The sequence below is a fragment of the Centroberyx gerrardi genome, chromosome 4 (genome assembly GCF_048128805.1).
Source record: "Centroberyx gerrardi isolate f3 chromosome 4, fCenGer3.hap1.cur.20231027, whole genome shotgun sequence".
NCBI classification, from domain to species: domain Eukaryota; kingdom Metazoa; phylum Chordata; class Actinopteri; order Beryciformes; family Berycidae; genus Centroberyx; species Centroberyx gerrardi.
Genome location: NC_136000.1, coordinates 14802204 through 14827234, shown reverse-complemented (window position 1 = coordinate 14827234; position 25031 = coordinate 14802204). Strand labels below are relative to the sequence as shown.

Here is a 25031-nt window from a genome sequence, read left to right as displayed (position 1 = left end):
TTTTGGGGGAGTCTTGCCAGTTCATTAGAATTCACAGGGTTCCACCTCCCTGCCTAGCAAGGCTAAGCCTCTCACACAGGCTGCCATGCCTGCGATAATCTCCCCTCCTCTCTCCCTTTTCGCTCCTTCTCTGTCTATCCTCCTATCCCTTTCCTTTCTGTCCCCAAGGGCAGCCTCGCACAAAAGAGATGCAGTGCAATTCATTGTTAAATCTGATTTCTATTGATCTATTGAAAAATTATTCCATGAGATATATGGTAGCACTCTACCAGCGCTGATGATCTCTCCTTACCACTGCCCTTTTCCTCTGATAAACCAAATAAATTAACTGATTGACTCCCATCAGTTAAATGCAACCTTTGTTTAATAAAATAACTTCCTGTGTGAATGAATGAATGAATATTTATTTCCTTGTCTTGTCTAAATGGCCCGTCCCTTACAGGATTTTAAGCATGAGCGGCCTATTATTTTTTAGGCTGTATCAATCAAATGAACAGCCTATTCCAGTGTGCAGATTGTAAACACTTTTGTCGCTGTTATTACAAAATGAGAAGTGCCCAAAGACAGAGAAATGGGCCTGACACTCCACTTATTTTAAATTTAACAGAGAAATGACAACAACAACAACAACTAGCCACTACAAAATAGCAACCAAAAAACAGCTGGGGGCGTTTCATGTTTTCAATTTAAGTAGTTTAGTGCTTATCATATTGTTTACTGCCTGTTGTCACCATCTCACTCATACCTGGAAGGGGCCAATTAATTTGGAGCAGACATGCAAGTCTGCCTGAAATGATCTGAGGCTTGGTCAGTCCAGGGAGGACAAATTGGCTATGCTGCCATGGTGACACACTGCTTTTAAAATATTCTTTGACTAATCGGTTTGATTCAATTGATTTGGAAATACCGGAAGCTCTTATCTTTCAATCAAAGATTAAATTAGTTTTGAATGCAAAAAAAGAAAAAAAGAAAAGAAACAAAGATTTAGATTTAGCTCTATAAATAACTGTGGCAGTAAAACAATAAGAGGCTATAGCCTTGTCAAGCACTCACTGTAAGTATTGTGCTGTTGACTGTGATTACACGACAGTTGACAGGTGTACACTTCACCTATGTAGGAATGATAGGCTTTTATATCTCCTCCTTTTGGCCTTGTTGTTCTATAAATATTGTGTGTGTGTGTGTGTGTGTGTGTGTGTGTGTGTGTGTGTGTATATAAGCACGCACTTGCTTGTGTGTATGTTCACTTTTTGTCCATCTAGTATGCTTGTTCTGTGTGTGTGTGAGTGGTACTGAGCTGGCCTGGGGCTGTGTATATGAAGAGCAATGTATAGTCACTAATAGAGAATCCTCACTGATCAGAGTGTTAAGTAAGTGTTAAGTCTGTAAGGAGCGCGAGACTTACCTACAGCTGCTCCCTCGCCAGACAAGAGACACTGTGCCACACTGTGCCGCTCCATGGAAAATCCATTACCCATAATGAGTTAACAGCATTTCCTGTAGCTACACATTATACCATGAAACTCAGGCACGGCAGCGGCATGTATGTTTCTAAACTCTCACTGCTCTTATTTAAACTCGTCTTTAAACGCAACACTCTCCGGTCCTCTGGACGTAACCCAATAGTGTCCTCTATTTTCACTGAAATAGATATTCCCTTTGTTGTCTGTGTGATTTATTGAAGTCTTCCCCACAAGTGGAAGCCCCCAGGAAATTGCCTGGAATGGCCCTAAATTGGTTTATGATTGTCTGGTGTGGGCCAGTGCTGTTATGGTTCTAATATTATGCCCTCCACTCCTTGGCATCTATATTAAATTGATCTGTATTGTTTTCGTGGAGTGCCTGTTGGACCTTGTTAATTCTGCCGCTGCTTCGGGCTGGTGGTGCAGTTCCAAACACGCAGCTGGCTCTATGGTGGAATATAAGCTGCTGCTGCGGCGGCTCTCAAGACTCTGAAATGTGTCCTGACATGTTGAGGCCGCAAAGTGAGGAAGTCCCTCATTGTCATCCTGTGGGGTCAAAGGCCACAGAGCGCAACAGGACGCAGAATGCAGGTCCGTGGTCTCAGAGTCCAGTCCAGAGCAGTAAGAGTTAATGTGGATCAGCTGCATGGTGAGTCCGTGCGTGGAATGGCTACTGACAGACTGCTAATGAGGCCATTATCAGCTCTGGTCCTCTCTTCTCCTTCGGGGGCACCAGTGGATGCTCTGCACCTCATCTCAATTGAATTCCATTCCACTGGGCTTGTTTACAGTAAATACATTTGCTTGAATTAATCCGAGAGGAGTGTGGGACACTTGACTGGGCTGGTTTTAATGCAGAAATTCAGTGTGGAGGGCCTGGTTCAGCTCAGTTTCTGCACTCTATTTCCTCTAAGCTGTAGCAAGGCATTTCTTTACAGAAACAATGGCTCTGTTTTCTGGAATCATTACACCTTTACTATCAGGATTTATGTTCTATACTCAGCGGGTAAAGAATGATTGACTTAAATGATGGTATTGATTATACATCACCACATTCATACTCGCAGACGTTTGACCATCAGTGGCTTTGTGGCTTAATCAATGCTCTAATGAATTAAGTATCACCAGCGTATCGGCGTGCTGTCACAGGTAATGTGGAGCAGTCAAGGGAGAGTGCCATCAAGAGCAAATGAAGCAGCTTTGCTGGAAACATCTCTCCTTAGAGAGGCCTGGACTTTTAAACACAATCATATACAGTAGGAGGTTCTATACGTGTTGTGCTGCTATAAGGGTAGAATAATGTACACAGTTGGAAGTCTTTCTTAACTATTAGTGGTGTTTGCTATCAAAAATGTTAACCTGATCAATGCTGTATTAAACTGGTAAAGTGAGAGTAGGAAAGACAAGTCAGTAGACAATGAGGCCCTGTGAGGCCTAAGAATAGGATCAGCTCTCCAAAAACTATTCAAAGTTGATAGCTCTTTGAAAAGCTCTGTGAAATGCCACTCTGCTAAGATGCAAAAACCTAAACCCATCAGATGTTTTTCTGTGTGCTACCCACCCACGGATTCCAGTGTGACATTTTACAGGTATTGCTTTCTTGTTGATAGTGGCCAGTGAGTGGTTTCACAATCCTCGTAACCTTTAGGGAAAAAAATACTCTCACTTATTTACATATTCACCATATAGACTGTACACACTTACTGGTGTACTACAGATAGTACTGTAGATGTTCTCCTCTTCTCAGATGCTCTCAGATTACCAACCAGCAGACTAAACACCTGCTATCGCGGTTGTGTGTGTGTGTGTTTGTGTATGGGTGTGAGAGAGTGTGTGAGTGTGTGTGTGTGTGTGTGTGTGTACAGATGTACATAGTCAGATCGGGGGCAGCCCAGAGGCCAAGCCATGCTGTCTTATAAACAAGAGCTCAGCCACAATGAGCCGAGCCATGGTTGGCTCTAGACTGATTGATACTGCAGTCAGTTTCTCTGGGCCAACCACAGATAGTGGCAGTTAGACATGTCCCTGCGTGGGCCTGGGTACTGACTCATCTACTGAACTTTGAAGATCTTGTGGTGAGACACCAACATAGAAAAGAAACAACTGTGCTGTCTCTGACATCACATTGTTTTGAATAGTTTCCCAGGGCCCGTCTTTCCCTGGTTTATATCCCAGGCACGCTCCATTTGATGCTATCAGCCGCTGAATGATATTTTGTTCATTAGACAGTGCGCAATGAGAGACCAGTGTTGACACAACGTGAGTTAATGTGTTTAGTGTCTCTAATGGATCATCGAGGTCCTAATGAAACACTGTCATTGGAGGATTTATGGTGCCAGCAGTAGTCCTCATTTTCATATAGTATGTGGTTATAACTGCCTTTATTCAATGAACAAAATATCCCTGACACAATATAAAAATGTAGCTATTTGCAGTGTAGGACAGGGATGAACGAATAAACAACATATTTGTTACAATTGCCTTGTTACAATGAATTACCTGCAGCATTATAATAAAGCCATTGCAATGATATGGTGTTGCAGTAGTGTTATTATTGTCAAACAAATCTCCAAATTTGAAATGTTGATTATGCCAAAGTTCTTTTTTGCCCTTCAGTTCGAGATTTCAAATATTGCTATGTCTGAAACTGAGGCTATAAAATGTTTGTTATTTGTCTTGAGACGAGACGATATGAGCACCAGCTTACTTATGGAAATTCCAAATGCTACGTGGTTATTGGCCAGGGCTGGATTGCACTAAAACCAGAATATTGTATCAGAGAGAGCCAGCTGGTTAGGAGTCAGAACAGATTATCATATGAGAGAGGATGAGCGAGGAGAGGGGGAGGAGAGAGAGAGAGAGAGAGAGAGAGAGAGAGAAAGAGCCAGAGAGAGAGGTGGAGAAGCAGAGACTGAAATGGGAAGCAGGGGGCGAGAGAGAGAGAGAGGGGGGGGGTGGGGGGGCACAGGAGGGAGAGGCAAGAAACGATAGCGAGAAACTCATCCTCTGGTCGCTGTGGGGTGGAGGGGATCATCCAAACCCTTCCGTCACTATCTCCCCTTCCTCACCTGTCAAAGGAGTGTGTGAGAGCAGTTGGAGTGTAAGAGAGAGGGGCGTGCGGGTCCTCTGAGGGGTCAGGGGAAGCGGCTGAGGCTCCACTCATCTTCGCTCTGTGGAGGGCCCACCGCTGCTCGCAGACATCTGGCCTCACACTGATCACTCATATCTACAGACAGAGAGGAGGAGAAGAAACTGCCTCGATCACCGAGCCACAGAAAAAAATTACAGCTCCTCTCTTATCCGTCCTCTCCAGTCTCCTTTTTCATTTTATCCCTCTCTTTTGCTTCCTCTGTCTCTTGTTTTTTCTGTTCTTTCCCTCTATTAACCCCCCCTTCTTCCCCGTCTAGCCTTTTATCCTCTCTGTGACTTTTTTTTTCTTTCTTATCCTTGGCATTGCGCCATTTTAAAAAAGCAAAAAAAAAAAAAAAAAAAACAGAGAGAGGGGAAGAGGCAGAACAGAGCACGGAAAACTGATGTCTGCTAGAACTGGTTCTGACTTTATCCTCGCACTAGAAGATAAGCAATAGAAGATAGTGAGAGTGTGCTGTGTCTAGCAAGCCGGTAGACAAGGCTCTGACTGCAATCAGTGGGAAAAGGGCCAGCTTCCCTGCCTGAGCTCTCAGCGCCCCTACTGGCTGCATGCTGTGCCAATCAAAGGCTAGTGGGCGGGGAGCAGTCAGACATGAACACTGATGTCACAGTCACATGGATTCTGGTGTGGTCATGCTCGGAGGCTGAGAGACAGAGCTGTGCTGGCCAGCTGCTGCTGAGACAGCAGTGGAGGGCTTTGCGCTGGTGATAGTGTTCTCTTATGGACTCGGAGCTTAATGATGTATTTTGTGATTTCAGCTATGAAAGGTAAGAGCAAAACTGCATGCTTATCCCGCACCCAGAGTAACAAGTAGGGAAGTACGGCTCCTCTATTCATAGCCTGCCAACTCTTTCCATTTCAGTTGCAAGGCATGAGTGTGACAGAGAGAGAGAGGGAGAGTGAGAGAGAGGGAGAGTGAGAGAGAGGGAGAGAGAGAGTAATACAGTAACACGGTGCTTCCTGAATGCGTGCAAGTGAATTAAGCTGTGCTATCTCTTCTCATGCATGAGCAGAATTTCTTTTTTTTTTTTTTTTTTAATTCCGAGTGAGAAATTAAGCTAAAAATCCTAAACTTATAAAACATCTGTATTGGCATGTTGGCTTGTTTGAATTGAACAGTGATTTTATTCCTCCTAGTGTGTGTGTGTTGTCAGTGCTGGTGTTATGTGGGGTGTTACAGAAACCACAGCCAGTGTGATGATTGCACTGATATGTGTCTGACAAGAAGCACAGCCCTGTAGCTCCTCAGCTGCAGAGCAGAAGTTTTTTTGGCATAGATGTAAGGCAGCATGGAGAGGGAGGGAGGGGGGGGGGCAGGGGGCCGGGGGGTTCCTGTCGCTATTCCTTTCTCCCCCCCCTCCCCGTTCTTAATCCTGTTGTTCCAGTCCAGAGGACGTGTCTGTTCCGAGGGAAGATGTGCGTGGCAGTGTTGAACGTGGGTCGCAGACGGGCGACGAGGCACTGGCGCGACTGGCAGACTGTGATTCTTTGAGTTGATACTGGTGCATGTGTGTGTATATCTGTGTGTGTGTGTTGTGTTCCACTGACCTATTTTTTGGGTAGTCGGGTTTACATGTGTGGCCATGAGAGCAGGACTGGGTCCTCCCAGTCGCTGTGATGTTGATCTAGCATGCTTAATCCCAGCTCTTCCACCCCCTCCATCATACCGGCACACATGCGCACACACACACATGCGCGCAGACAGCTACTGAAAGTGCAGTCAAACATATAGCACACAAGCACACACACTTATCTCATGCATGCTTGCATACATACACACACACCAAATCATGTCTTTTCACACACATAATACACTCTCATTCTGCCATGTACAAAAAAAAGCATGAACAAGCATATCCAAACATATGTGCTCACATGATGCATTCACATACAATAAGCACAGTGAACCACAGACAACTGTCATTTTGTGTTAAATGAGCAATATCCGTAATGTAAATTTGATTTGATATTTGCTGCTTCTCTGCCTTTCCATCTGTCCCAGGGTAAATTCAGCTTAGAGCATATACTATATATATATATATATATATATATATATATATATATATATATATATACTGTATATATATATATATATATATATATATATATATATATATATATATATATAAGTAGTATGTATATTTTTTTTCTGTCATGCAAAAATATCAGTGGAACACATTCAAAATGCTGCATTACTGTTGACACATGAATAGCAAAACACATGCATGAATACATAATATATGAAAATAATTAATAAATGTGAGATATATAATGTACGTAATGTAACATTTATATTGTAATATATAATTAGTAATTTTTATATTTACTGCAGTAATATTTACAATTCTTTCCCCTCATTTTATTTTATATTTTTACATATTTAGTTATGCCATGTAGATGATGTATTGTCCCTAGTATGAGACTGGCGGGTTCTGAGGAAGTAGATAAAATATAACTCTATAGCTCTGAATATAGTTGAGTGAATTTTTTGTTCGATTGATCACAATGTGTGAGATTTCATTTATGAAGTGAGACTAGTGAGTTCACAGTCATTTGTGAAATGTGTGAGTTGTGTGAAATTGAGGGGAAGTGCAGTTTTCTAGCTTATTTTCAATGAGACTTATATGAAAGATGGCCTCTGACCTAATGTCCTTTATATGCAATTTTCAGTGAAGGCCTTTTTATTCTTTATGAAATCAAGTATTTTTGACAGACCTTTTATGTATGAGTTTCTGTTATTTATTGCCACTACTCAGTATGACAGAACAATATAATAAAATAACTCTGAATATTTTTTTTTAAAGATATGACGTCAGCTGTAAATACCTCTCAGAAAAAATTATATTTATTTATATTAATGGGCAGTATACTTCTCAGTTAATCTGTTTGATCGCCAATTTCTGTCTGTTTTTTTCTCTCTTTCTTTCTCTCTTATTGGTGCTTATAATACAGTTTGATTGGAGCTACTTGTCTCATAATATGATACTGTGACAATATCAGAAATTAAATTAAAATGTGAACAAAACAGTATATTAGGAAACAATTTTAGATGACAGTACTGTTTTCTACCTTAAAATTAGTAGTTAAATGGATAAAAAGCACAATGACTCGCTCCTTTGCCATGCCCTAGCTATTGATTTGTGAATTTTGTTACATGAGTGTATATATACATCTCATTATGGCCATAACTGATGTCATGATACATTTTCCAGGTCCATGATGCAGTGTGACTTTTTTCGTATCACAATATATTGTGTTACATGTAGCACAATGACAATATATTGTTACATACCTCTCTGTGTCTCTCTGTGGCTTTCTTCCTACCCCCCCCCCCCCCTCCCCTCCCACACACACACACACACACACTCCCCTCCACCCCCCTACCCGCCTCTTCCTCTCTATCCAGCCTCTCCGCCACACCACTGCCTCTCAAGTACCTAATTACCTGTAATGGAAACATCCCTCTCATTACCCCATGCAAATTAGCCAGCCTACTCAGCACAATTAAGATGAAAATTCCAATTACATAATTAAAGAAAGTTGTTTGATGTGCGAATAGACAGAAAAGGTAAAAAGTGTGCCTCATACACAGTACATTATAATTAGCCCTTCGTCAAGAGTGTTTGTGTGTGTGTGTGTGTGTGGGGGGGGGGGGGGGGGGGGGGTATAGCTGCAATTTTTGAAATTGTCCAAAGCATACCCCAGTCAGCCACTACTGTGCATGCAGACTGCACATAAATATGTGATTTAGCACGAGTGTGTACTAGACTGTAAAAAATGTTCTGGGGCTGTAGAGAAGGTAAAGCCAAATTTCTTGTGATAGGTGCTTTAAGGCTATGTTAACAAGGCTGTAAATATTTGCTGTAGATTTGGTACTCTTTGTCTCTTTCTATCAGTGGCCCATTGAAGTGCTCTTGACTACCCAGTGCTGCAGGCTCTCACACATTAAAGCAGAGGTTAACAAGATTGGCTATTATCCAGTTAGGGGCTGAGGACATCAAGAGCCAAAGGAAAAATCGCCACAGATTAAGGTGAAGGCAAATATAGCACAAGTCACCTGCAAGGGTTTAAAATAAAAGACCTAGTTACAAAGCCAGAAAAATGCAAGAAGAGGTGTTCTTAAATCTTTTAAACATACTTTCATCAAAGTATGTATTTTTGGAGTGGTCTTGTTTTGTGGCTACAATATCACTTCTATTTGAATTTGAAAATAATTCCAATATCCAGATTAATAATTTTTAATATAAAATACAACCCCATTGTTTATAATCCCAATATCATACATTTTTTAATCTGTATTTATTAGAAGTGTTTATGCAGCATGGATTTCATTTCACCTCCTCTAAGGGAGCCTGTCAAAGTAAACCACCTGTTTAAGTATAGGTTCCATTCATAAGTCAAATTGAAAAGATAATATCTGAGCAGAGAAAAGACAAACAGCAGCCACTCTGACAGGCGTGGGGTGTGTATCGTGCCAGTGTGTGCTCTAGCCCTCTCTCTTGTCTCTAGGCTGCCTGAGGAAGTGGACTGGCGTCCCCACAGGTTATTAAAGTGTGCGAGGTGTGCCAGTCTCTGCAGCGCACACCGAGACGTACATCCTGGCTGCCTGGCTGTGTGTGGAGGGACTGGTTAATGAGATATTGACTGCCCATTGAGAGCATGGATTTTTGATTTCGCTCCAGAGAGGCTGGGACGATAGGAACGTGCAGTCTCAAATAAGAGGAGAGGAGAGGGAGAGGAGAGGAGAGGAGAGGAGAGGGAGAGGAGAGAGAGGAGAGGGAGAGGAGACCTTGCAGTAACCAAACAATTAATACAGCTTTTTCTCTAGCCATGACGAAAAGTATGCATGCCACACAAAGATAAATCCACAACTCCATTCAAGCCCTTGCCAGGATGCCGGACAGCTTTGCCAGTCATCTTGTCTTGTCAGTCACACCTAGTGGTCTTGACAGATAAGTCCAATCGCAGGCAAGGTTAAATGACTCTGCTGTCCTATGCCCAATCAAACAGTGGGCTACAACAAAGATTGCTGTCTGGCTACATTAGATAAAAAATTTGGATTTCAAAACATTCCCTCGGAGTTCAGTCAGGGTTTTCTGTTTGGCACTCTAGTCAGGTAAAACACCTAGCTGGGCTTAGTCAAATGTCTCTAACTTAAGGGTAATTTCCTACTTTACTTTCACTGAGTATTTCAGGAGTCACTTATGGATCCTTTGAAGTGTCTCCCTGTCATGCAGCATTTAGTTGCTGATAGAATACTCCCTCTGTCAGCACACCTTAGATAATCATATACCACAGTCCATGGAGTTAAAGATTTTTTTAATTTTTTAATTTTTAATTTTTTTCCAGTAGCCATCACTTTAGATTGTATACAGACAGTAGGGATGGGATTTATTTGCTGTCAGTATTCAAAGAAAGCCTTTGCAGTACATTTCAAATTTTTTTTTTATTCGTGGTTTTTCACTATACTGATCCACGATGAATGTATGCATTCATCATGGATCAGCTTTAATGTATATAATATATTAATAATAAGAATAAATAAGAATAATATAAGAGTAAATTAAATAATAATACACATAAATAACATTTCTACAGCCTTAACTGTCCTGCTTTGCCCTCATAGGCTTTGCCAGTTGGGGCTTAGAAGTTAACAGTGATTTAAGGGATTGAAAAGGGAAGTTTTTCCCCTGTACTTTCATTCTGTGCGTGTTTCGTACCATTGGCTTTTTTCCTCTGCGGGCCTCTGGAGGGCTGTCCACTGGCCTTTTGAAGTTGCATCAAAGAGGAAATGGGGGAGAAAAAGCATTATTGATTTTGCGTTTTGTCTGACTCAAACACCGAGGACAGAAAAACACATAAGGAGTTAGGTGTTGGCAGTGGGGCAGCTCTCTCTCTCTCTTGAGTGCGAGCCAGTGGGAGACGGGGAGAAACAGAAAGAGGTAGAAGGTGAGGAGGAACTCCAGACAACGCTAATGCATCTCTCCCTGGGGTCTTCAGCTCAGTCCTCTTGCTTCCATCATTTCTCCTTGCCTTTATGCCCTTAATACCGGAGTAAATAAAGCCCATTACTGTAAGGCTACGGCTGGAGACAAACCTCCGTCTCTCCCCGCCATGTCAGATAGCTTTTCCTCCACCTCCATCAGGCCGGTTACTTCCTAGCCCTGACAGCACTCTCCAGTTGACCTGCTTTTCCATGAAACACCAAGCTGCTCCCTTCTCAGCTGTAATCAGATCTCCCCGCTAGGCAAGCATGCAGGCAGCAGGCAAGAAGAGGAGCATTGTTTGTGTGGTTTATCACCTTTATCCTCCTCCTGTGTCAGTCCAGCAGAGGTGAGATGAGAGTAGAGTGCTTCTCTGGTGTTAATGTGACCTAGGGTGACATAAAAGGAGCGCTCTGTGACAGCTGCTGACAAGTGCAAAGAGCCGTCACCAGTACGGCTTACTCAGCACTTATGGTATGGGCACAGTAGGTTAGATCGTCTAACTAGGTAACTCTTTACAAGAACTATTAATTATGTTGAAATTAATTTCCTAGGTTACACACGTGGAAGTCTGCAGTATTATAGTAGAAGCAATGTGTATGAGTGTATGTATAGAGTAAAGGCAACACTGAATTTGCAGCCAAAGAATGGTCTAGAGTCAGGGAACGAAGAGGGGTCAGGGGTCACAGCATACTAAGACACGCTCCCCTCTGCTCCATGGAGAATGACTGTGGCATGTAGGGACCCGGCAGGGAACAAAGGATGAAAAATGAGAGGTGGATGGAATTTTGATGAGATGAGGGAGCAGGCAGCGTTAACAAAGGTCGTCACAACATGTGCACTGCAGCTTGATTACAAAAGGGAGAGAAGTGTGTGAGGCGTTTGATTACATGTCCCAGCAGAGGCCATTAGGGGTTCTACTTGTAGGATGGCATCATTTACACTCATCTGATCCAGCATCTGCACTGATGAACAAACAAAGAGTGCGAATCCTCCTGAGCACCAGGGGGTGCTCTGCAAGAAAGAAAAGCGATATACTGTATATCCAATACAGTTTTGCAATAGTGGCTGTCTCGTAACTTCACAGGTTACATGTTGCCACAACGCAGCACAACATATCAGAGCATGTCGGAATGCCCCAAAGGAACCTGCGCAGGCCCCGGCGAAAAACTAACTCTCAAGGTTACCAGCATTCGGCAGCCTTCATCCCAACTAAGCTGCATGAAAGGAATTTTGTTATCATCATAAATAACAAAGCAAAACAGCCTTGCCAGAGCAGTCTGCTTAAGATTGATTTTTATGCACATGCATTTATTTGAAATAAAAGAAATGCTGCTTCAGTGCTAATTACAAAGATGAAAGGAGGTAGAATATGCAAGGCAATGAACTTTGTTTAAAGGCACAGCAGCACATGGCTTATTCAGGGACATGGTGCTTTAATGAAATCCTGTGAACTCATACGTTACTATTTAACATTTAATCTCTATTCACACCGTTGATTTAGTAGAGGAACAAAGATGCACTGCTTTGCACATGTTGGCCCCAAGATCCTATTCAGTGAGTGAAGCATTGGAGCCGACTAAGGAAGTTGCCTCCCAGACAATAAATGTGTGGACGTGTCCCAGCTGGAGCAAAGGGGTTAACTGGCTGTGGAGAGGTCCTTGACCTAACTGAGATGAGCTCCACGCCCCCTCTAGCAATGTGGAATATCTGATTGCTGATTATGAGTTTATTCCCCATCGCGCTGAGCCTTTTGCATGTCAGGATCCATCCCTCCCCAGCTGAACTGATTAAGGAGCTGGAGATGATGCTACAGCTCTGAGCGATTGCTAAAACACTCTCAGAGAGCCTGCTAATCTGGAGTGCAGCTGGCAATCACCCACCACTGACTCTTTCAGAGGCTTTTTGGGGTTGTTTTGTTGTTTCAAGTGGGTTTTTTGGCATATTGTTGTCTTTGTTCCCCTGGGCTTCTTGTTTCTGGATGAGAGCTTTCCTAGTGCTGAGCACAGGTCCTTGTCAACCTGGCTGCTCAGCTCAGCCTAGTCCAGCCTCAACAACAGCAGCGTCAGCAAAGACCCTCGCTCAAAGTCCCAGGATGTGCTTATGATCACCCTCTTACAGGAGCCCAATTTGGGCAAAAAAATGATCTTCATCCTTGATGTAAAAAAAGCTCTCTCTCTGCTCATTTCCCAGAATCCAGCGAATGGGACAAAGGCATCAGATAAATTGAAAGAAATAGCTACTCCGTTACTCAAAAAAACGTATGTTCATGTAAACTTTTAAGGGTTTATGTGCCGTTCAGTTGATTTCTGTCACAGGGAAACAAATAGAATTTTCTAGCAAAAAGACTGGCATGAGTGCTTTATTTGCTTGAAGGGATCTGTCGCTAAGTTACAAATCAGCAGCTGTCGTCTCCAAGTTTTGTTTTTGTCAATAGTTGGAGGGGAAAGGAAGACAGTCCTGTTCCCACCGCGCTGATGGCTGTTTTAATGCCTTTCATGTGTGACTTAGGGCAACAGAGGAGGAATCTGCCCAAACAGAGTGTTCTCAATTATTATCAAAGCCGTACAGCCCACTGCTGTACTCTAATGACTTCCCACTGTCAAATACATCACCCGCAGTTTTACTGCACAAATCATGTTCTGTTACCCAGTGGAAATAGAATCAATATATGTTGTACTGTACAGTTTAGACAAAAATATTACCAGGAACAATATTTGTTTCCACACATATATACAGGCACACAGACAAACACACACACAATGCGAACTTGCTTACACACACACATGCTCGCACACATACAAATAGTCTAATAAACAGAGGACGGGAACTGTCATTTGCTCATGTGTATTCAGTGCATTCCTACATATCTGAAGGCTAATTTAGGGCTTATGTTACCGTGCCTCTATCCGCGGTCAACAGTAAAGTACCAGATGTGACACCATCAGTTCCAGGAACAAATGGCTATTGTCTGCGCTTTACTTCCTTCTGTAAATGAAACGTTTTAAGGTGATGCACTGCTGTGATGAGAGAGACTAAACGTGTTCCATGTGAGAGCCTAACCACAGCGCCTCCCAGTGTGTGTGTGTGTGTGTGTGTGTGTGTGGTGGGGATGTGGGTGGGGGGTGTCAATGAGTACATGTGAGATATTGAGAAAAAAAAATGTGTTAACTTTGCCTTTGAAGTCCATTTATTGGACGGTATGTGGTTTGATGTAGCAGATTTTGTTATGTATATTTTTTTTTACGTACGATTTTCAAAGTTGTGTGAATTATATGCATTCATGCGGATGCATTTATGATTGCGTGCCACATTTAAGTATCATTCATTTTTATAAGGTATGTTAAGATCAAAGAATGTTGCCAATGGTTTTCTAACAATCAATTAAACCTCATGTTTAGATTCCATTATTCAAAAGCATCAGGTTCATGCAGGCAAAATTCCCACACTTATTTTTTTCCTCATGTATTAGCCCCATCTTACTGGGCCCTTTGAACAGTCACTAACAAAAGAAAACAGGTGAAGGCAAAAGGGGAAATAGGTGAGGCAGATTCCTCTCAAACTGAGGATGATCAGACTAAAAAGTGCTGTACTTTTGACACACCGAACCAGTTGAGTGGGCAAGGAAGTTGTGTTTTGATCTTTTGACACATTTCACGGGCAATGATTAGATAGGCCCTTCATTCTTTGATCTCGGCAGGATTTTTTTTTTCTTTCTCTAGATGTGGGATTATTATAATTTATACATAAGGGATTTGTTTTTTCTCAGGCTTGAGCAATCTTAAGTAAACATACTGAGCCATTGTATTCATTTACACATTCTCATTAGCAAGCCCTGTGGTAATTAATCACAGGCTACTGTATATAAGGAGATAGACACCGCTCAAATAATTTATTCCTTTCTACTTTCACTGTGAGAAGATGTGTCTGATCAATTTCTCCCTTAGATGTAGCTCTTTGAAAGCATGCAGTGTCTTATAAGAGCACCACCACAGCATTTATTCACGAGAAACCGAAGGCTACAAAACTTGCATATACAAACATTCCAGCACATTGTTGCCTGAATCACCCTAATAGCCAGCAATTCCCCACACACTTTTAATATAAGAACTGTGTAACCCCCATTACAGATTCACTTTCCTGGCAAAAGATGCAGCACTGCAGCTTCAGTTACTTGGAGTGTGGTTCAGTGATAGTATTCACAAAAATGGTCTAAATAATTATACTCAAAACACAGAGTCTCTGTTAAATGTCTTATGAACATATATCAGAATAGATCAAAATAATTACGTTATAATTTATCATGTAGATCATGAAGAAGTATGGAACTGTATACTTGAACTACTGTAAAATCCTCACACTCCTAATGAACCATGTATCAGAAATCACATGTATGCATGTTGTATGTTTAAATAAGCTTTGCTCTAGAATTTCAATGGAGTTTAGCATTCTGAACCTCTTATTCTCCCAAACAGCTCACATAAACATAAACAAGTTTCTGTGTCTTACTCACTGCAGCTCCGTCACATGAGAGGGAAAAGCAGGAATGGTGTATTTCAACAGCTCAGTTTCTCTCCCGGGCAATCCAGGGGTTGTTCAGTTTGTATTGTAAACTGAATGTTATCCATAGGCAACAGAAATTTTATGGCTATTACTGATGTATGTTCATAAGATAGATTTGATGTCACAATAGTATATCCCCTGAGCAACCACAAAAGCCTCCAATGATGAGGGGTTTATTTTTAAAAACTACAGGAAAGGCTTTCTGCAGATTAATTCCAGTGTATGGGTCCCATTGTGGGAGAAACAAATTGGGCTTTACGGAATTAGTGTGTTTGCTGCATAAATCTCAAATCTATTCCTGAAACATACGATTGTGTTTAATGTGATTGGAAGCCTCTGCATTGCCTTTGAGGGAAAAGGAAGTGAGCCTTCCCGATTGGATTAGAGCCTGAAGTACAGTAATGATGGCTCGGTGTTTCTCCATTGACCCATGTGTGTTGTCTAAATACAATATGGATGTGCAGGGCTGCCTGTGTACTCCAGTGCTGGGAGACTATTTGCTGAAGGTCATTTGGGATCATAGCATGCCATTAATAATTCCTGAAAGCATCCAACATCTCCATCTGTTCCGCTGCATCCATCGCTCCACTTCAAAGACAAAGGCAGCATCTGCAGGTTAGCGTTAAACCATGCCTCCAGGCTAAGATGTTGGAGGTGGGATTCTTTGTTGAGGAGAACATATCTCTGGTCATGGGGGTCATGTTGCTCATATATTAGCCAATTAAACTGTATGTTTGCGCCCACAATTTATTAACAAATACACAGACTCACAGACACACGCACATATTTTGTATTATGTGTGCATTGCGGCTATTGTGATCGTGTGTTTCAGCTTCGCGGGGCTGAAACCAGAGGACATGTGTGGTAAGGCTACCGGCTCCTCTACAGGGATGCAATTACCACCCTCCGTCAAGTCTAGCCGGCCGGCATGACAAGGTGTTACTAGAGAAATCATCAAAGCTGATTTTAAATGAAGCATTTAATTATGTGCATCGCATGTGCGTGTGTGTGTGCGTGCGTGCGTGTGCGTGTGTACCTGACTAAATAGCATGTATTCACCTGTGTGTAAAGCCATTCTGCGTAGTAATGTCTAAACAGGTCTCATTCACAGGCCCACTTCAGATGTGCTGGAGTCCTGTGGGGAGTAAATGGATGTTTGTCAGTGGCACGTGCTGCCCAGGCATGGTGGGCGCAGTGGGCGAGGAGGCAAGTGCCTGGCTGAGTGAAAGATGGCAGTGTGCAAAGAGAGTGTGTGCACACAGCTGAGGCTGTGACAGAAAACAGTCAGACTTCCACCCCTGTTGCTCCATCTTCCCCTGCCAATGATAGATCTTCACTTTGATTCTGTTAATAGCAGGAGTCCAGCACTCATGATGGACTGGGAACAGCCATCCCGCCCACTTCCCCCGCACACGCTCAGATCAAGCTAACGCCGATCATGGAGATGTGCTTGGTTTATCTGGAAAAACAGAACACAAATAGAAAACTCGGCTTGTATGAATGTATTTTTATCAGATATTTTTAGCAGGTGTAGAGGAGAGCGGAGAGCTGTTCGATGAATCTTACAGCGATTACTGCTTGACCCTCCTCATGTGATCTGCTGATATAGCACCTGTGCCCATGAGTAACTCCACCATCTTTCAGCCCTGGGCTCCTGCACTGTAGGGCTGACCAGTCAGTCTGCTCAAATCACCATCAGCTCCAAACTGCTTAGCCTGGCCAATTTCAATTTCACATCTCTGCTGACTCATAACCCTGTCAGGACCTTTCTTCTTTATCATGTCTGTGCGTCCACTGGATTCACATCTCAAGCTATGGAAATTAATTATTCGGATTAGAAATTGAGCTACCATTACTGTGCTTTTTGTTCGGCTTAATGTTGATATCTGATTGTGATCTTTAGAGCGTAGATTGTCTTTGAAACCAATTATTTTAGTGTATTTATTCATTCGTGACATTTCAGTGAAAGTTAATGGCTGTGTCGGAACATAGTGAGAGCAGGTAGTGATTTTTGGCTGATGACATATTCTCAAAGTAGTCAGGTAAGAGGTAGTGTGCTGCTGTGCTGGCCGCCACACTGGACAGCGGCTCAGATTAACATGATAAAGAGGGACTGATTGAGCTCCGTATTTCCACAGGAAGCTGAGCATTGGGGTTCAAGGTTATCTGGACAAATCAGACTCCTGTTTCCATTCATCCCCTCCTCTCCCACCAACCAGTCCTTCCTGGGCAAACCGGCAAATTAGCAATTCTGATGTCTGCAAGCAGGTCTGGCAAGGGAATGCCTGTGAATCCTAATGCCATGTTTAAAATTTCATATCCGTCCGGGGGAAGTGCTGCATATACAAAATAAGCAATCTCTTTTTATTTTTCAGCACTTTAAGTAAGGCTGTTGAGATGGGCAAACATAGACCCTTCAATAGGGTTAAATGGACCGGGCCAAGTGGGCGGGCGGTCCTTCACTCAAATCACTCAGAGGCATATAATAGGAACCCTGTGTCTCTTCTCAATGAACATTACCATAAGTGGTATTGATGTACTCTGCATAATAAGCTATATACATATAGACTTTACATGGCACAGTAGTAATTTACATCATGACCATTATTATATTCGTATATCCGTAAATACACCCAACTAACCCCTGTCCTCAACAATTTGAGCCTCAACATTGAAAAGGGTACCACTCGGTAAGGATTAACATATTGAATGGTAATGTTTAGGGTAATATAATACCCAGGCTATGTTAGCCTCCCTTGGCTAGCCATGCTGAGGGGACGGGAGAGAATGTGAGGGACAGTGAGCCTCAGTCCAAACAGCAAGCCAGGCCTGGATGTGGCCATTATGTAAGATGGTCTTATCAGGCTCTACCTCCTGCCGAGCCACAGCCAAGCTCTCCTCTGCTCCCCCTTCCTGGTGCTCCCAAAACATGGGCCTTCATTAGCAGGGCTAAATATCCCCGTTCTCTGCAATCTCTATCATTTCTTGCCTTGAGGCAATCCGATAATTACCTGTTCTCATTTCCCCTCCTTCTGGCCAGCAGGGAAGTGTCCTGACTTGCATTAGTTTGCATGAAATATTATCAGAATATTGCACATTTCTCCATCCTGCAGCCTCTGACACAGGGAATATGGAGTCAGAGGAGCTGTGATTGACAGGTGTCTGTCTTTCATGTTCCTCTGAGAATAACTGCTTTGTTCTGGAGTTACAGGAGGAATTTTGATGGAAGGAGGAAGGAGTGTGTAATGTGTATAAAGGCTTTGTTGCTTTGTTTAACCTTAGTCTGCCATTATTTCTGGGCAGTATTGTTATGCATTACATCGCTCTTTGTTACCTACAGTGTAGGTGTGAAAGTACTGCCAGCTTTTCTCAATGTAAACTCATCAGTGAGTTTTCCCCATGGAAACCTATCAACGTTATAACAGATTAGCATCTCCATCTCTCTGTGAATTTACAAGGCTGTGGGAGAGATACTGATGAGTGCATGGCACACACTGCCTGGGAACGGTAGGCATGTCGAGTAGTTCTGGTTAGTATTATGGTGAGAAGGCCAGGATTTCCATCCAGCTGCATGTATTCTGTCTCATTTTATTCAGACCTATTAGCAATCATTTCCAGTGGCTGTGGATCAGGAGATGGATAAGCTCTACCACTGAGAGCGAGAGGCTCCACTAGAAACACACTTTAATATGGCCAGTAGAAGACAAGTATGATGAGGAAGGAATTGTATCTGATCCTGATATGGAGCAGTACATCCTCATTTCCTGGCAGCCACTGTTGAACTCTGTTATAAATGTCTGCTACCGGAGTGAAAATGTCATTCCTATTTGAAATGTTGTTTTTCCTAGAAGGTAATGTCATCCATGGTATAGATTTGACGAAATGCATCTCTGACTGTTTCTTGGCAAGGGAGCATGAACATGACTTGGATGCGGGATGCGGGTGGACTTGTGCAGCGCTCATGTCACTATGCTGCCTTCATTGCATTAGGAATACCTGTGAGTTAACTACACTCTGCAATTTTCTAAAAAAAAACGACTTGAAATGGCTATTCATAAATGAAGATGGAAAGTTAAATGGAACTGTGTGATTAGTAGCGGATCTGGCTGATACGGAGTTGTTGTTGATGTACGTGCCTAAGCCCCTTCAGTGTCTCCCCTGGCCTTGCTGTGGGAAGCAGCAGTGATTTGGGACTTGGTGACGGTCACTTTAATCTCTAATGAAGGCTCGTCCTGGGTCTGCTCAGCCCTCTGATAGCAGCGCAGCCATAAACAGGCCTGTCAGGGGGATTGCAGCGCTAGCAGTGCAAATGGCAAAGAAAACCCCGGAGACCAAGCCATGCTAGCATTATGGTCTAATTCAGATTCAGCTTGGACGGAAAAGACAGACTTTCATGTAAAAAAAAAAAAAAAAAGAAAAATCCTCTGGCCTGTAGCCTTGCTAGCCTGCGTGGCTGAATCACAGTATACCTTTGGACTTGAAACTCACTGCTTTCTCTAAACCCTCTTATCAGGGACTTGGCCCACATTAGTCCGAGCATACACTTCAGTTATATTCTTGTGCCGTCAGTTGGTCAACATGTCCATGTTAAAGCCTCATGCTAAGTATTACACAATCTTGTCCAGGGTATCCCAGGATACTGTAGCCTTCTAACTGAATCCTCTCAGAGTGGAAACTGAACTACCATTCGACCCATTCCAGCTGCATACACACTCACGTATTATGATGTCATTACAAATTGACCGTATAATTTGTATTTATAAATTCAGTCACCATGTTATAGCATATGCGTCTTTTAGTTTTACAGCGTTACCACACAAATAAAAACAACTTGATGTTTAAGAGTTAGCGAGAGATGTAAATGTGTACTCAAATGATTCTGTGAAACTGATTACTAGTTGCTCTGTGTTCTGACACATCCTGTGCTCATGCAGCATGTGCGACAGCTGGTTAGTAATTAGAATAATCTTCTCCCTGGTAGTGATTTAGCTTTCATGACTGCAGCTTACCTCAAATTGAAAATAAATTTATAGATAAATGCCTTTGCTGTTCCAGCAAATTATACAGCTGTAACTCAAAGGAGCCAAGTTGTTTATTTTGGTAGTAAAAGAGCAATCAGAGAAAACAAACAAAGCGCTTTATGAGTGCTGTCAGATTAATAATGATGCTACCCAGCGGTGATGATACAAACGATTATTTTTCAGCACACTCTACCCCACCTCATCATGGTAATTATAGATACTATATCATTATTATATCAAGTATTCACTACAGATTATCAAGATAATTGAAGCTTGCTCCAGGATTGCCAAGTTCACTATGCTGCCAATAGACTGGGAATTACTGTGCAGGAGAGAAACACGCTATTTTGTTATCCACAGTAAATTGGCACTGAATCAATGTTATGGATGGTGTGTTTAAGTTCCCTCTTTATTTCTCTAAAGTGTGCACAGGAATGGGTGCACATGCCCGCACACACTAGGACACACACACACACACACACGCACATACACACAAACATCAGTGTGGCAGTTGACAGTGTTAAGATGAGGCTATACATGTGATACATTGTTTTTCTCCCCGCTTCTGTTCTGGTGTATCTGGGCAAATCCCGTGGTGATGAGGCGTAGAATCTGTCATGGAGAAGGCATAAGCCTTTCATATGCATAGTAGAGATAAGAGGCAGCCATTTTATCAGGCGAGCTGTCGCTCCAACATGCTCGCATGTATGTGTCCCCGGGAGCGCCTCCAGAAACATGTCCCTTTAATGACACGGCCTGTGCTCGCCAAGAGGACGCCCAGTTTGTTCCGAGCTCTAACCTGACAATTATGCCAATTATACCAGGCAGCGATGTTGACAAACACGCCAGGAGAATTGCAGCAGTTGATTGGTAGCTGTGTTCTGGAGTCCCCTGCTGTGACCTCTTCTGTAATTTAACTAGCATGGAGGAGAATTGCAACGGGTTTTCTAGAAAATTCCCCAAGCCTTGTGTTCCTTTATAACGAGGTGCTGTTCATGCCAACTGAACAGGCAGAGTAATGGATCTAGTGTGCATGTGTGTCAAGAAGGCAGAGAGAGAGAGATCATTCCTTCTTGCCTGCGATTCACCGCTGTATGTGGTTTGTTTAGATTCATAAAGGGTATTGTGTTTCCTGCTGGGCCAGGGGAACATGTAGAAAGTTGTAGCGGTGGATCATATTGCCTCTGAGGGTTAGATCCCAAATACTGCCCCAGCACCATTAGTCGCTACTCATGTAACCCTTAAAGAGTAATGCCTCTGGCACCTGAGTATGTTGATTAGCTGCCATATGAGGTGAGAAAGGAGACCCTGCCAATATGGAAGCATATTAACAATACAATAGCTGCTCACTTGCTACAGCATGAAGTCTGAGCACTTGGTTAGAATAAACAAAGGCTTTTTCAGCAGCTTTTTTGAGCAAGAACAACATTGTACTGCATCAGCCCATTGGCAAAAATTCTGTTATGATAAGCATGCATCTTTTGAAGGAAAGAATGCAATTCCCCATTCTTACGAAATCATTTTGGAGCACGTTAACTTATTCATTTCTTCCAAACACAACACACGATTCTTTTTTTTTTTTTTTTTCAGTCTCAAAATAATAAGGTCCTTAATGATCGGCATGAAGTTCTCATTTAATATGAGGTCATATCAACTGAATCCAAAATATGAAGTAATTTACTGACGTGCCTTGAATTTTGCAGCCAGTCTGCTTTTGAAATTTGGAAGCATTTAATGTGAGAGATTTTGCCGTATTATGTTGCACTATATGTCTTTGATGCCTTTATGTGTTCTTGCTGAACAGGGGAATTTATCTTTTTTCTCATACTGTAGCAGTTTTTAGCTTTGATACAGCACCTTGCAGAGGGCATAAAGGTGGTAACAACCACAGATTATAGTTTAACACTGAGGTCAGGACCTATTCTATAACAGTTCACTTGAGCACAGGTCTAAGTGCAGGACTGTGAGCACCCACGGTCGTGGCATGAGCTGGGTTTGTATCTTGGGTTACCTGAGAGCTGAGGTCAGACTTCGTCCCTGTGCAGTATCACAGCCCACCAAGAGCTACTACACTGTTTTGAGAGCTCAACGAGACGTAAAAGCAGGCAGGAGGGCAGGCAGACAGCTGCCTCTCATTGACTGACCAAGTGAACAGAGCCCAGTTCCCGGATGTCCCTCTCACTTCTCTTACATAACATACTGTTAAACTGGAGTTAGCAAACAACAGAGGTCAACTGGTTATTGGGACAGTGGGAATGCAGTCATTCACTGGAGTACTATTTACAGTAGAACAATCAGATTGCTGTGTGGGGCAAACAATCGTTTTCCTCCTGCCATTTGTTATGAGCTTTTCAGAAAAGATTTGTGTGTGTGTGTGTGACTGGTTTGTCACTTAGTTCATAGTCCATACAATATTGAAAAAAAAGCGAAAGATAAGAGGGTACATTGAATGTAAAGCCGGGAAAACTAGACTGACATGAGTATGACTCATTCTATCTATCCTTCATGTCACTGCCCACATCCGGTCCTTTGTTATGTTCTTTGGACCTTGTTGTGTCTTGAGAACATAATGTGTTTCTGTTAGCTAATTAAGTTTGTGCAGTCTAACCAGCGCCACTGGTTAGAAATGTCTAATTTGCCTTCAGTGAAGGTGATGTGATTTACACCTCTGTCTGATGAAGAGAGGCTGGAGGATCCATTAATGTCCATCTAGATTACATCAGCCAAACCACTGACACCAGCCCGCACTCCACTGCCAGCTCATTGATTAAGAACAGTTTCCAATGGCCTTATGTAACCGGCCCTGTGCATGAGTTACTACTTGGAGGACATTGTTGCTATTCTCAACCATTAGTGACAAGGAGGGCCATGTCAGGATACAATAAGATTTTTTTTGTTCCCTTGTCAGAGAGAAATGACTACATGAAATAAAAGCTGCCAAGATTAAACAGTACATTGGTAGAAACAGATTTTTTTTTTTTAACTCGGTGACTCACCTCGCTAAACGGGGATTGAATAATGTAGAAACAACTGTAGAGGGCAGACAATGCAGTGAATAGTTACATGATGGCGTCGTAGCGTACAGCACAGGAGTACTTGATCATTAAGAAAAGTGATAAAACACACTGTCAGAAAAACAGCCCTGCTCTTCCATGTGGTTTCTGAGAAGTTTTCAAGCCATGGTAATTATTGACAAGGCATGTGAAAGGCAAATTTAGATTGCTGTTTGGAAGTCTCCATCGACATTCAGTCAACTCTTTTTAAACCCCCTTTGGTTTTGATAAGGGAAAAAGGAACGTCAATCAGGCAAACTAATGGGAATGTGCGTTTTGTAATTCACTCAAAGGGAATGGTAAATTGAAAAGAGTTTGCAACCTTTTAACACACTCACACACACCAGCGCTGACAGTCAAGCTCCATTATCTGACAGCTGGAGAGGTTAAAAATAACTGTGCTCGCAGCAAATTAGACGTATCATTTGGCTTCTAAGTGAGAGATGAATCTTTGTGTGGATGCTCCTGCCATGCCGTGACACAGGGGCAATATATCAGACTGTGTTTGCCTGTCTTTCTCATAAACTCCAAATGGAATTGTAAACAGATGAAGCAATTTTACACCAAGTTTATTCTCTCTGAGTTGGTCCTATGCTAGAGTCAGAAGCCCAGCTACCATAGACATATACATTACTGGCCCATGCACTCTCAAGCCAAAGTACATAAATCATAATTTGGCTGCCTGCAGGGTTATTGCTATCGCTCAAAGCCAATCCTCGAAGTGTTTCATATGTTACTTTTTTATCTGACGATAAATCTGATGTTATTGCACATATGTGTGGAAGACTTTTGAAGATCCCACCGCCTGTTATTTCTCTGTTTTGGCACACACACATGCAGGCACATTCACACATATGCGCATACACACTCACACACACACACACACACACTTAAACACACCGAACAGCTATATGAATCTTGATTCTGCTTGTCACAGTCAAGTTTTCCATGACATTGAATAGCACCTTGCCCACTTATGCATGCATTTTATGTCAGGTGTCGGAAGGTGAGGTGTCAGTTCCCATTTAGCATGGCAAAAGAAGTGTAACTGTGGGATCCTTGTTACAGTAAGGTAAGTAAAGAGATTTCCATGGGAGGCTTAGGTGACAGCCAAGGTATAGTGTTGCCTCTAAATACCTAACAACATCATTGTTAATTCATAGCTATTTAATCACTTACCAGAGTAAGTGCAGGAATGATGATCTTTGTGTCATGTTGTCTCACAAGGTAATCTCTTGTATTTCCATGCTTAAAACCCATGCTCTATATTTGTCAGCGACTGTATGTAGCTGCATTCACCCCCGGAGTTTTAAGATGAGTTTTAAGTCTGCATATTTACTGAGCTCAGTCTGGCCCCGACTCAATCTACTTGACATGATTTATCTCATCCAGCTTAACTGACAGGTATTGATGTGATACAAGGATAAACGCAGTAGATTGATGGAATTAAAGCCCACCCTATTGTTCCCATGCTGTGCATCACTGACACATGTGAGACTCATGTCTCTCATTAGAGAAAATAAATGCTTCGGGCAACCTCCCTGCAAAAGCGTCAAGTTTGTGTGTGCGTGTGTTTGTTTGTGTGTGTGTGTATGTGTGTGTGTGTGTGTGTGTGTGTGGGAAGCTATCTCAGTTGTTTTCCCTCTCTATAATCTCCCCCCTCCTTACACAGTGGATTTAGCGCAGCCTTGAATGGGAGAGGGTTCAAATTGCTGCTGATTCTAAACAGAAGAGCATGCACCTCATTGACAGAGCCCTGGACATGTGATTACATTAAACATAGGGGCAAGACATTG

The 25031-nt window shown here is 42.5% G+C and overlaps 1 protein-coding gene across 1 annotated transcript in view; it reads left to right on the top strand.

Moving 5' to 3' along the window:
- The first annotated feature begins 5253 nt into the window (after positions 1-5253).
- Positions 5254-25031, top strand: part of roraa (RAR-related orphan receptor A, paralog a) — a 42242-nt gene continuing 22464 nt past the window's right edge. Inside the window, exon 1 of the mRNA XM_071915551.2 lies at positions 5254-5381. Coding sequence (XP_071771652.1) covers positions 5351-5381 — 31 coding nt within the window. The 5' untranslated portion in view covers positions 5254-5350. The remainder of the gene's footprint in view (positions 5382-25031) is intronic.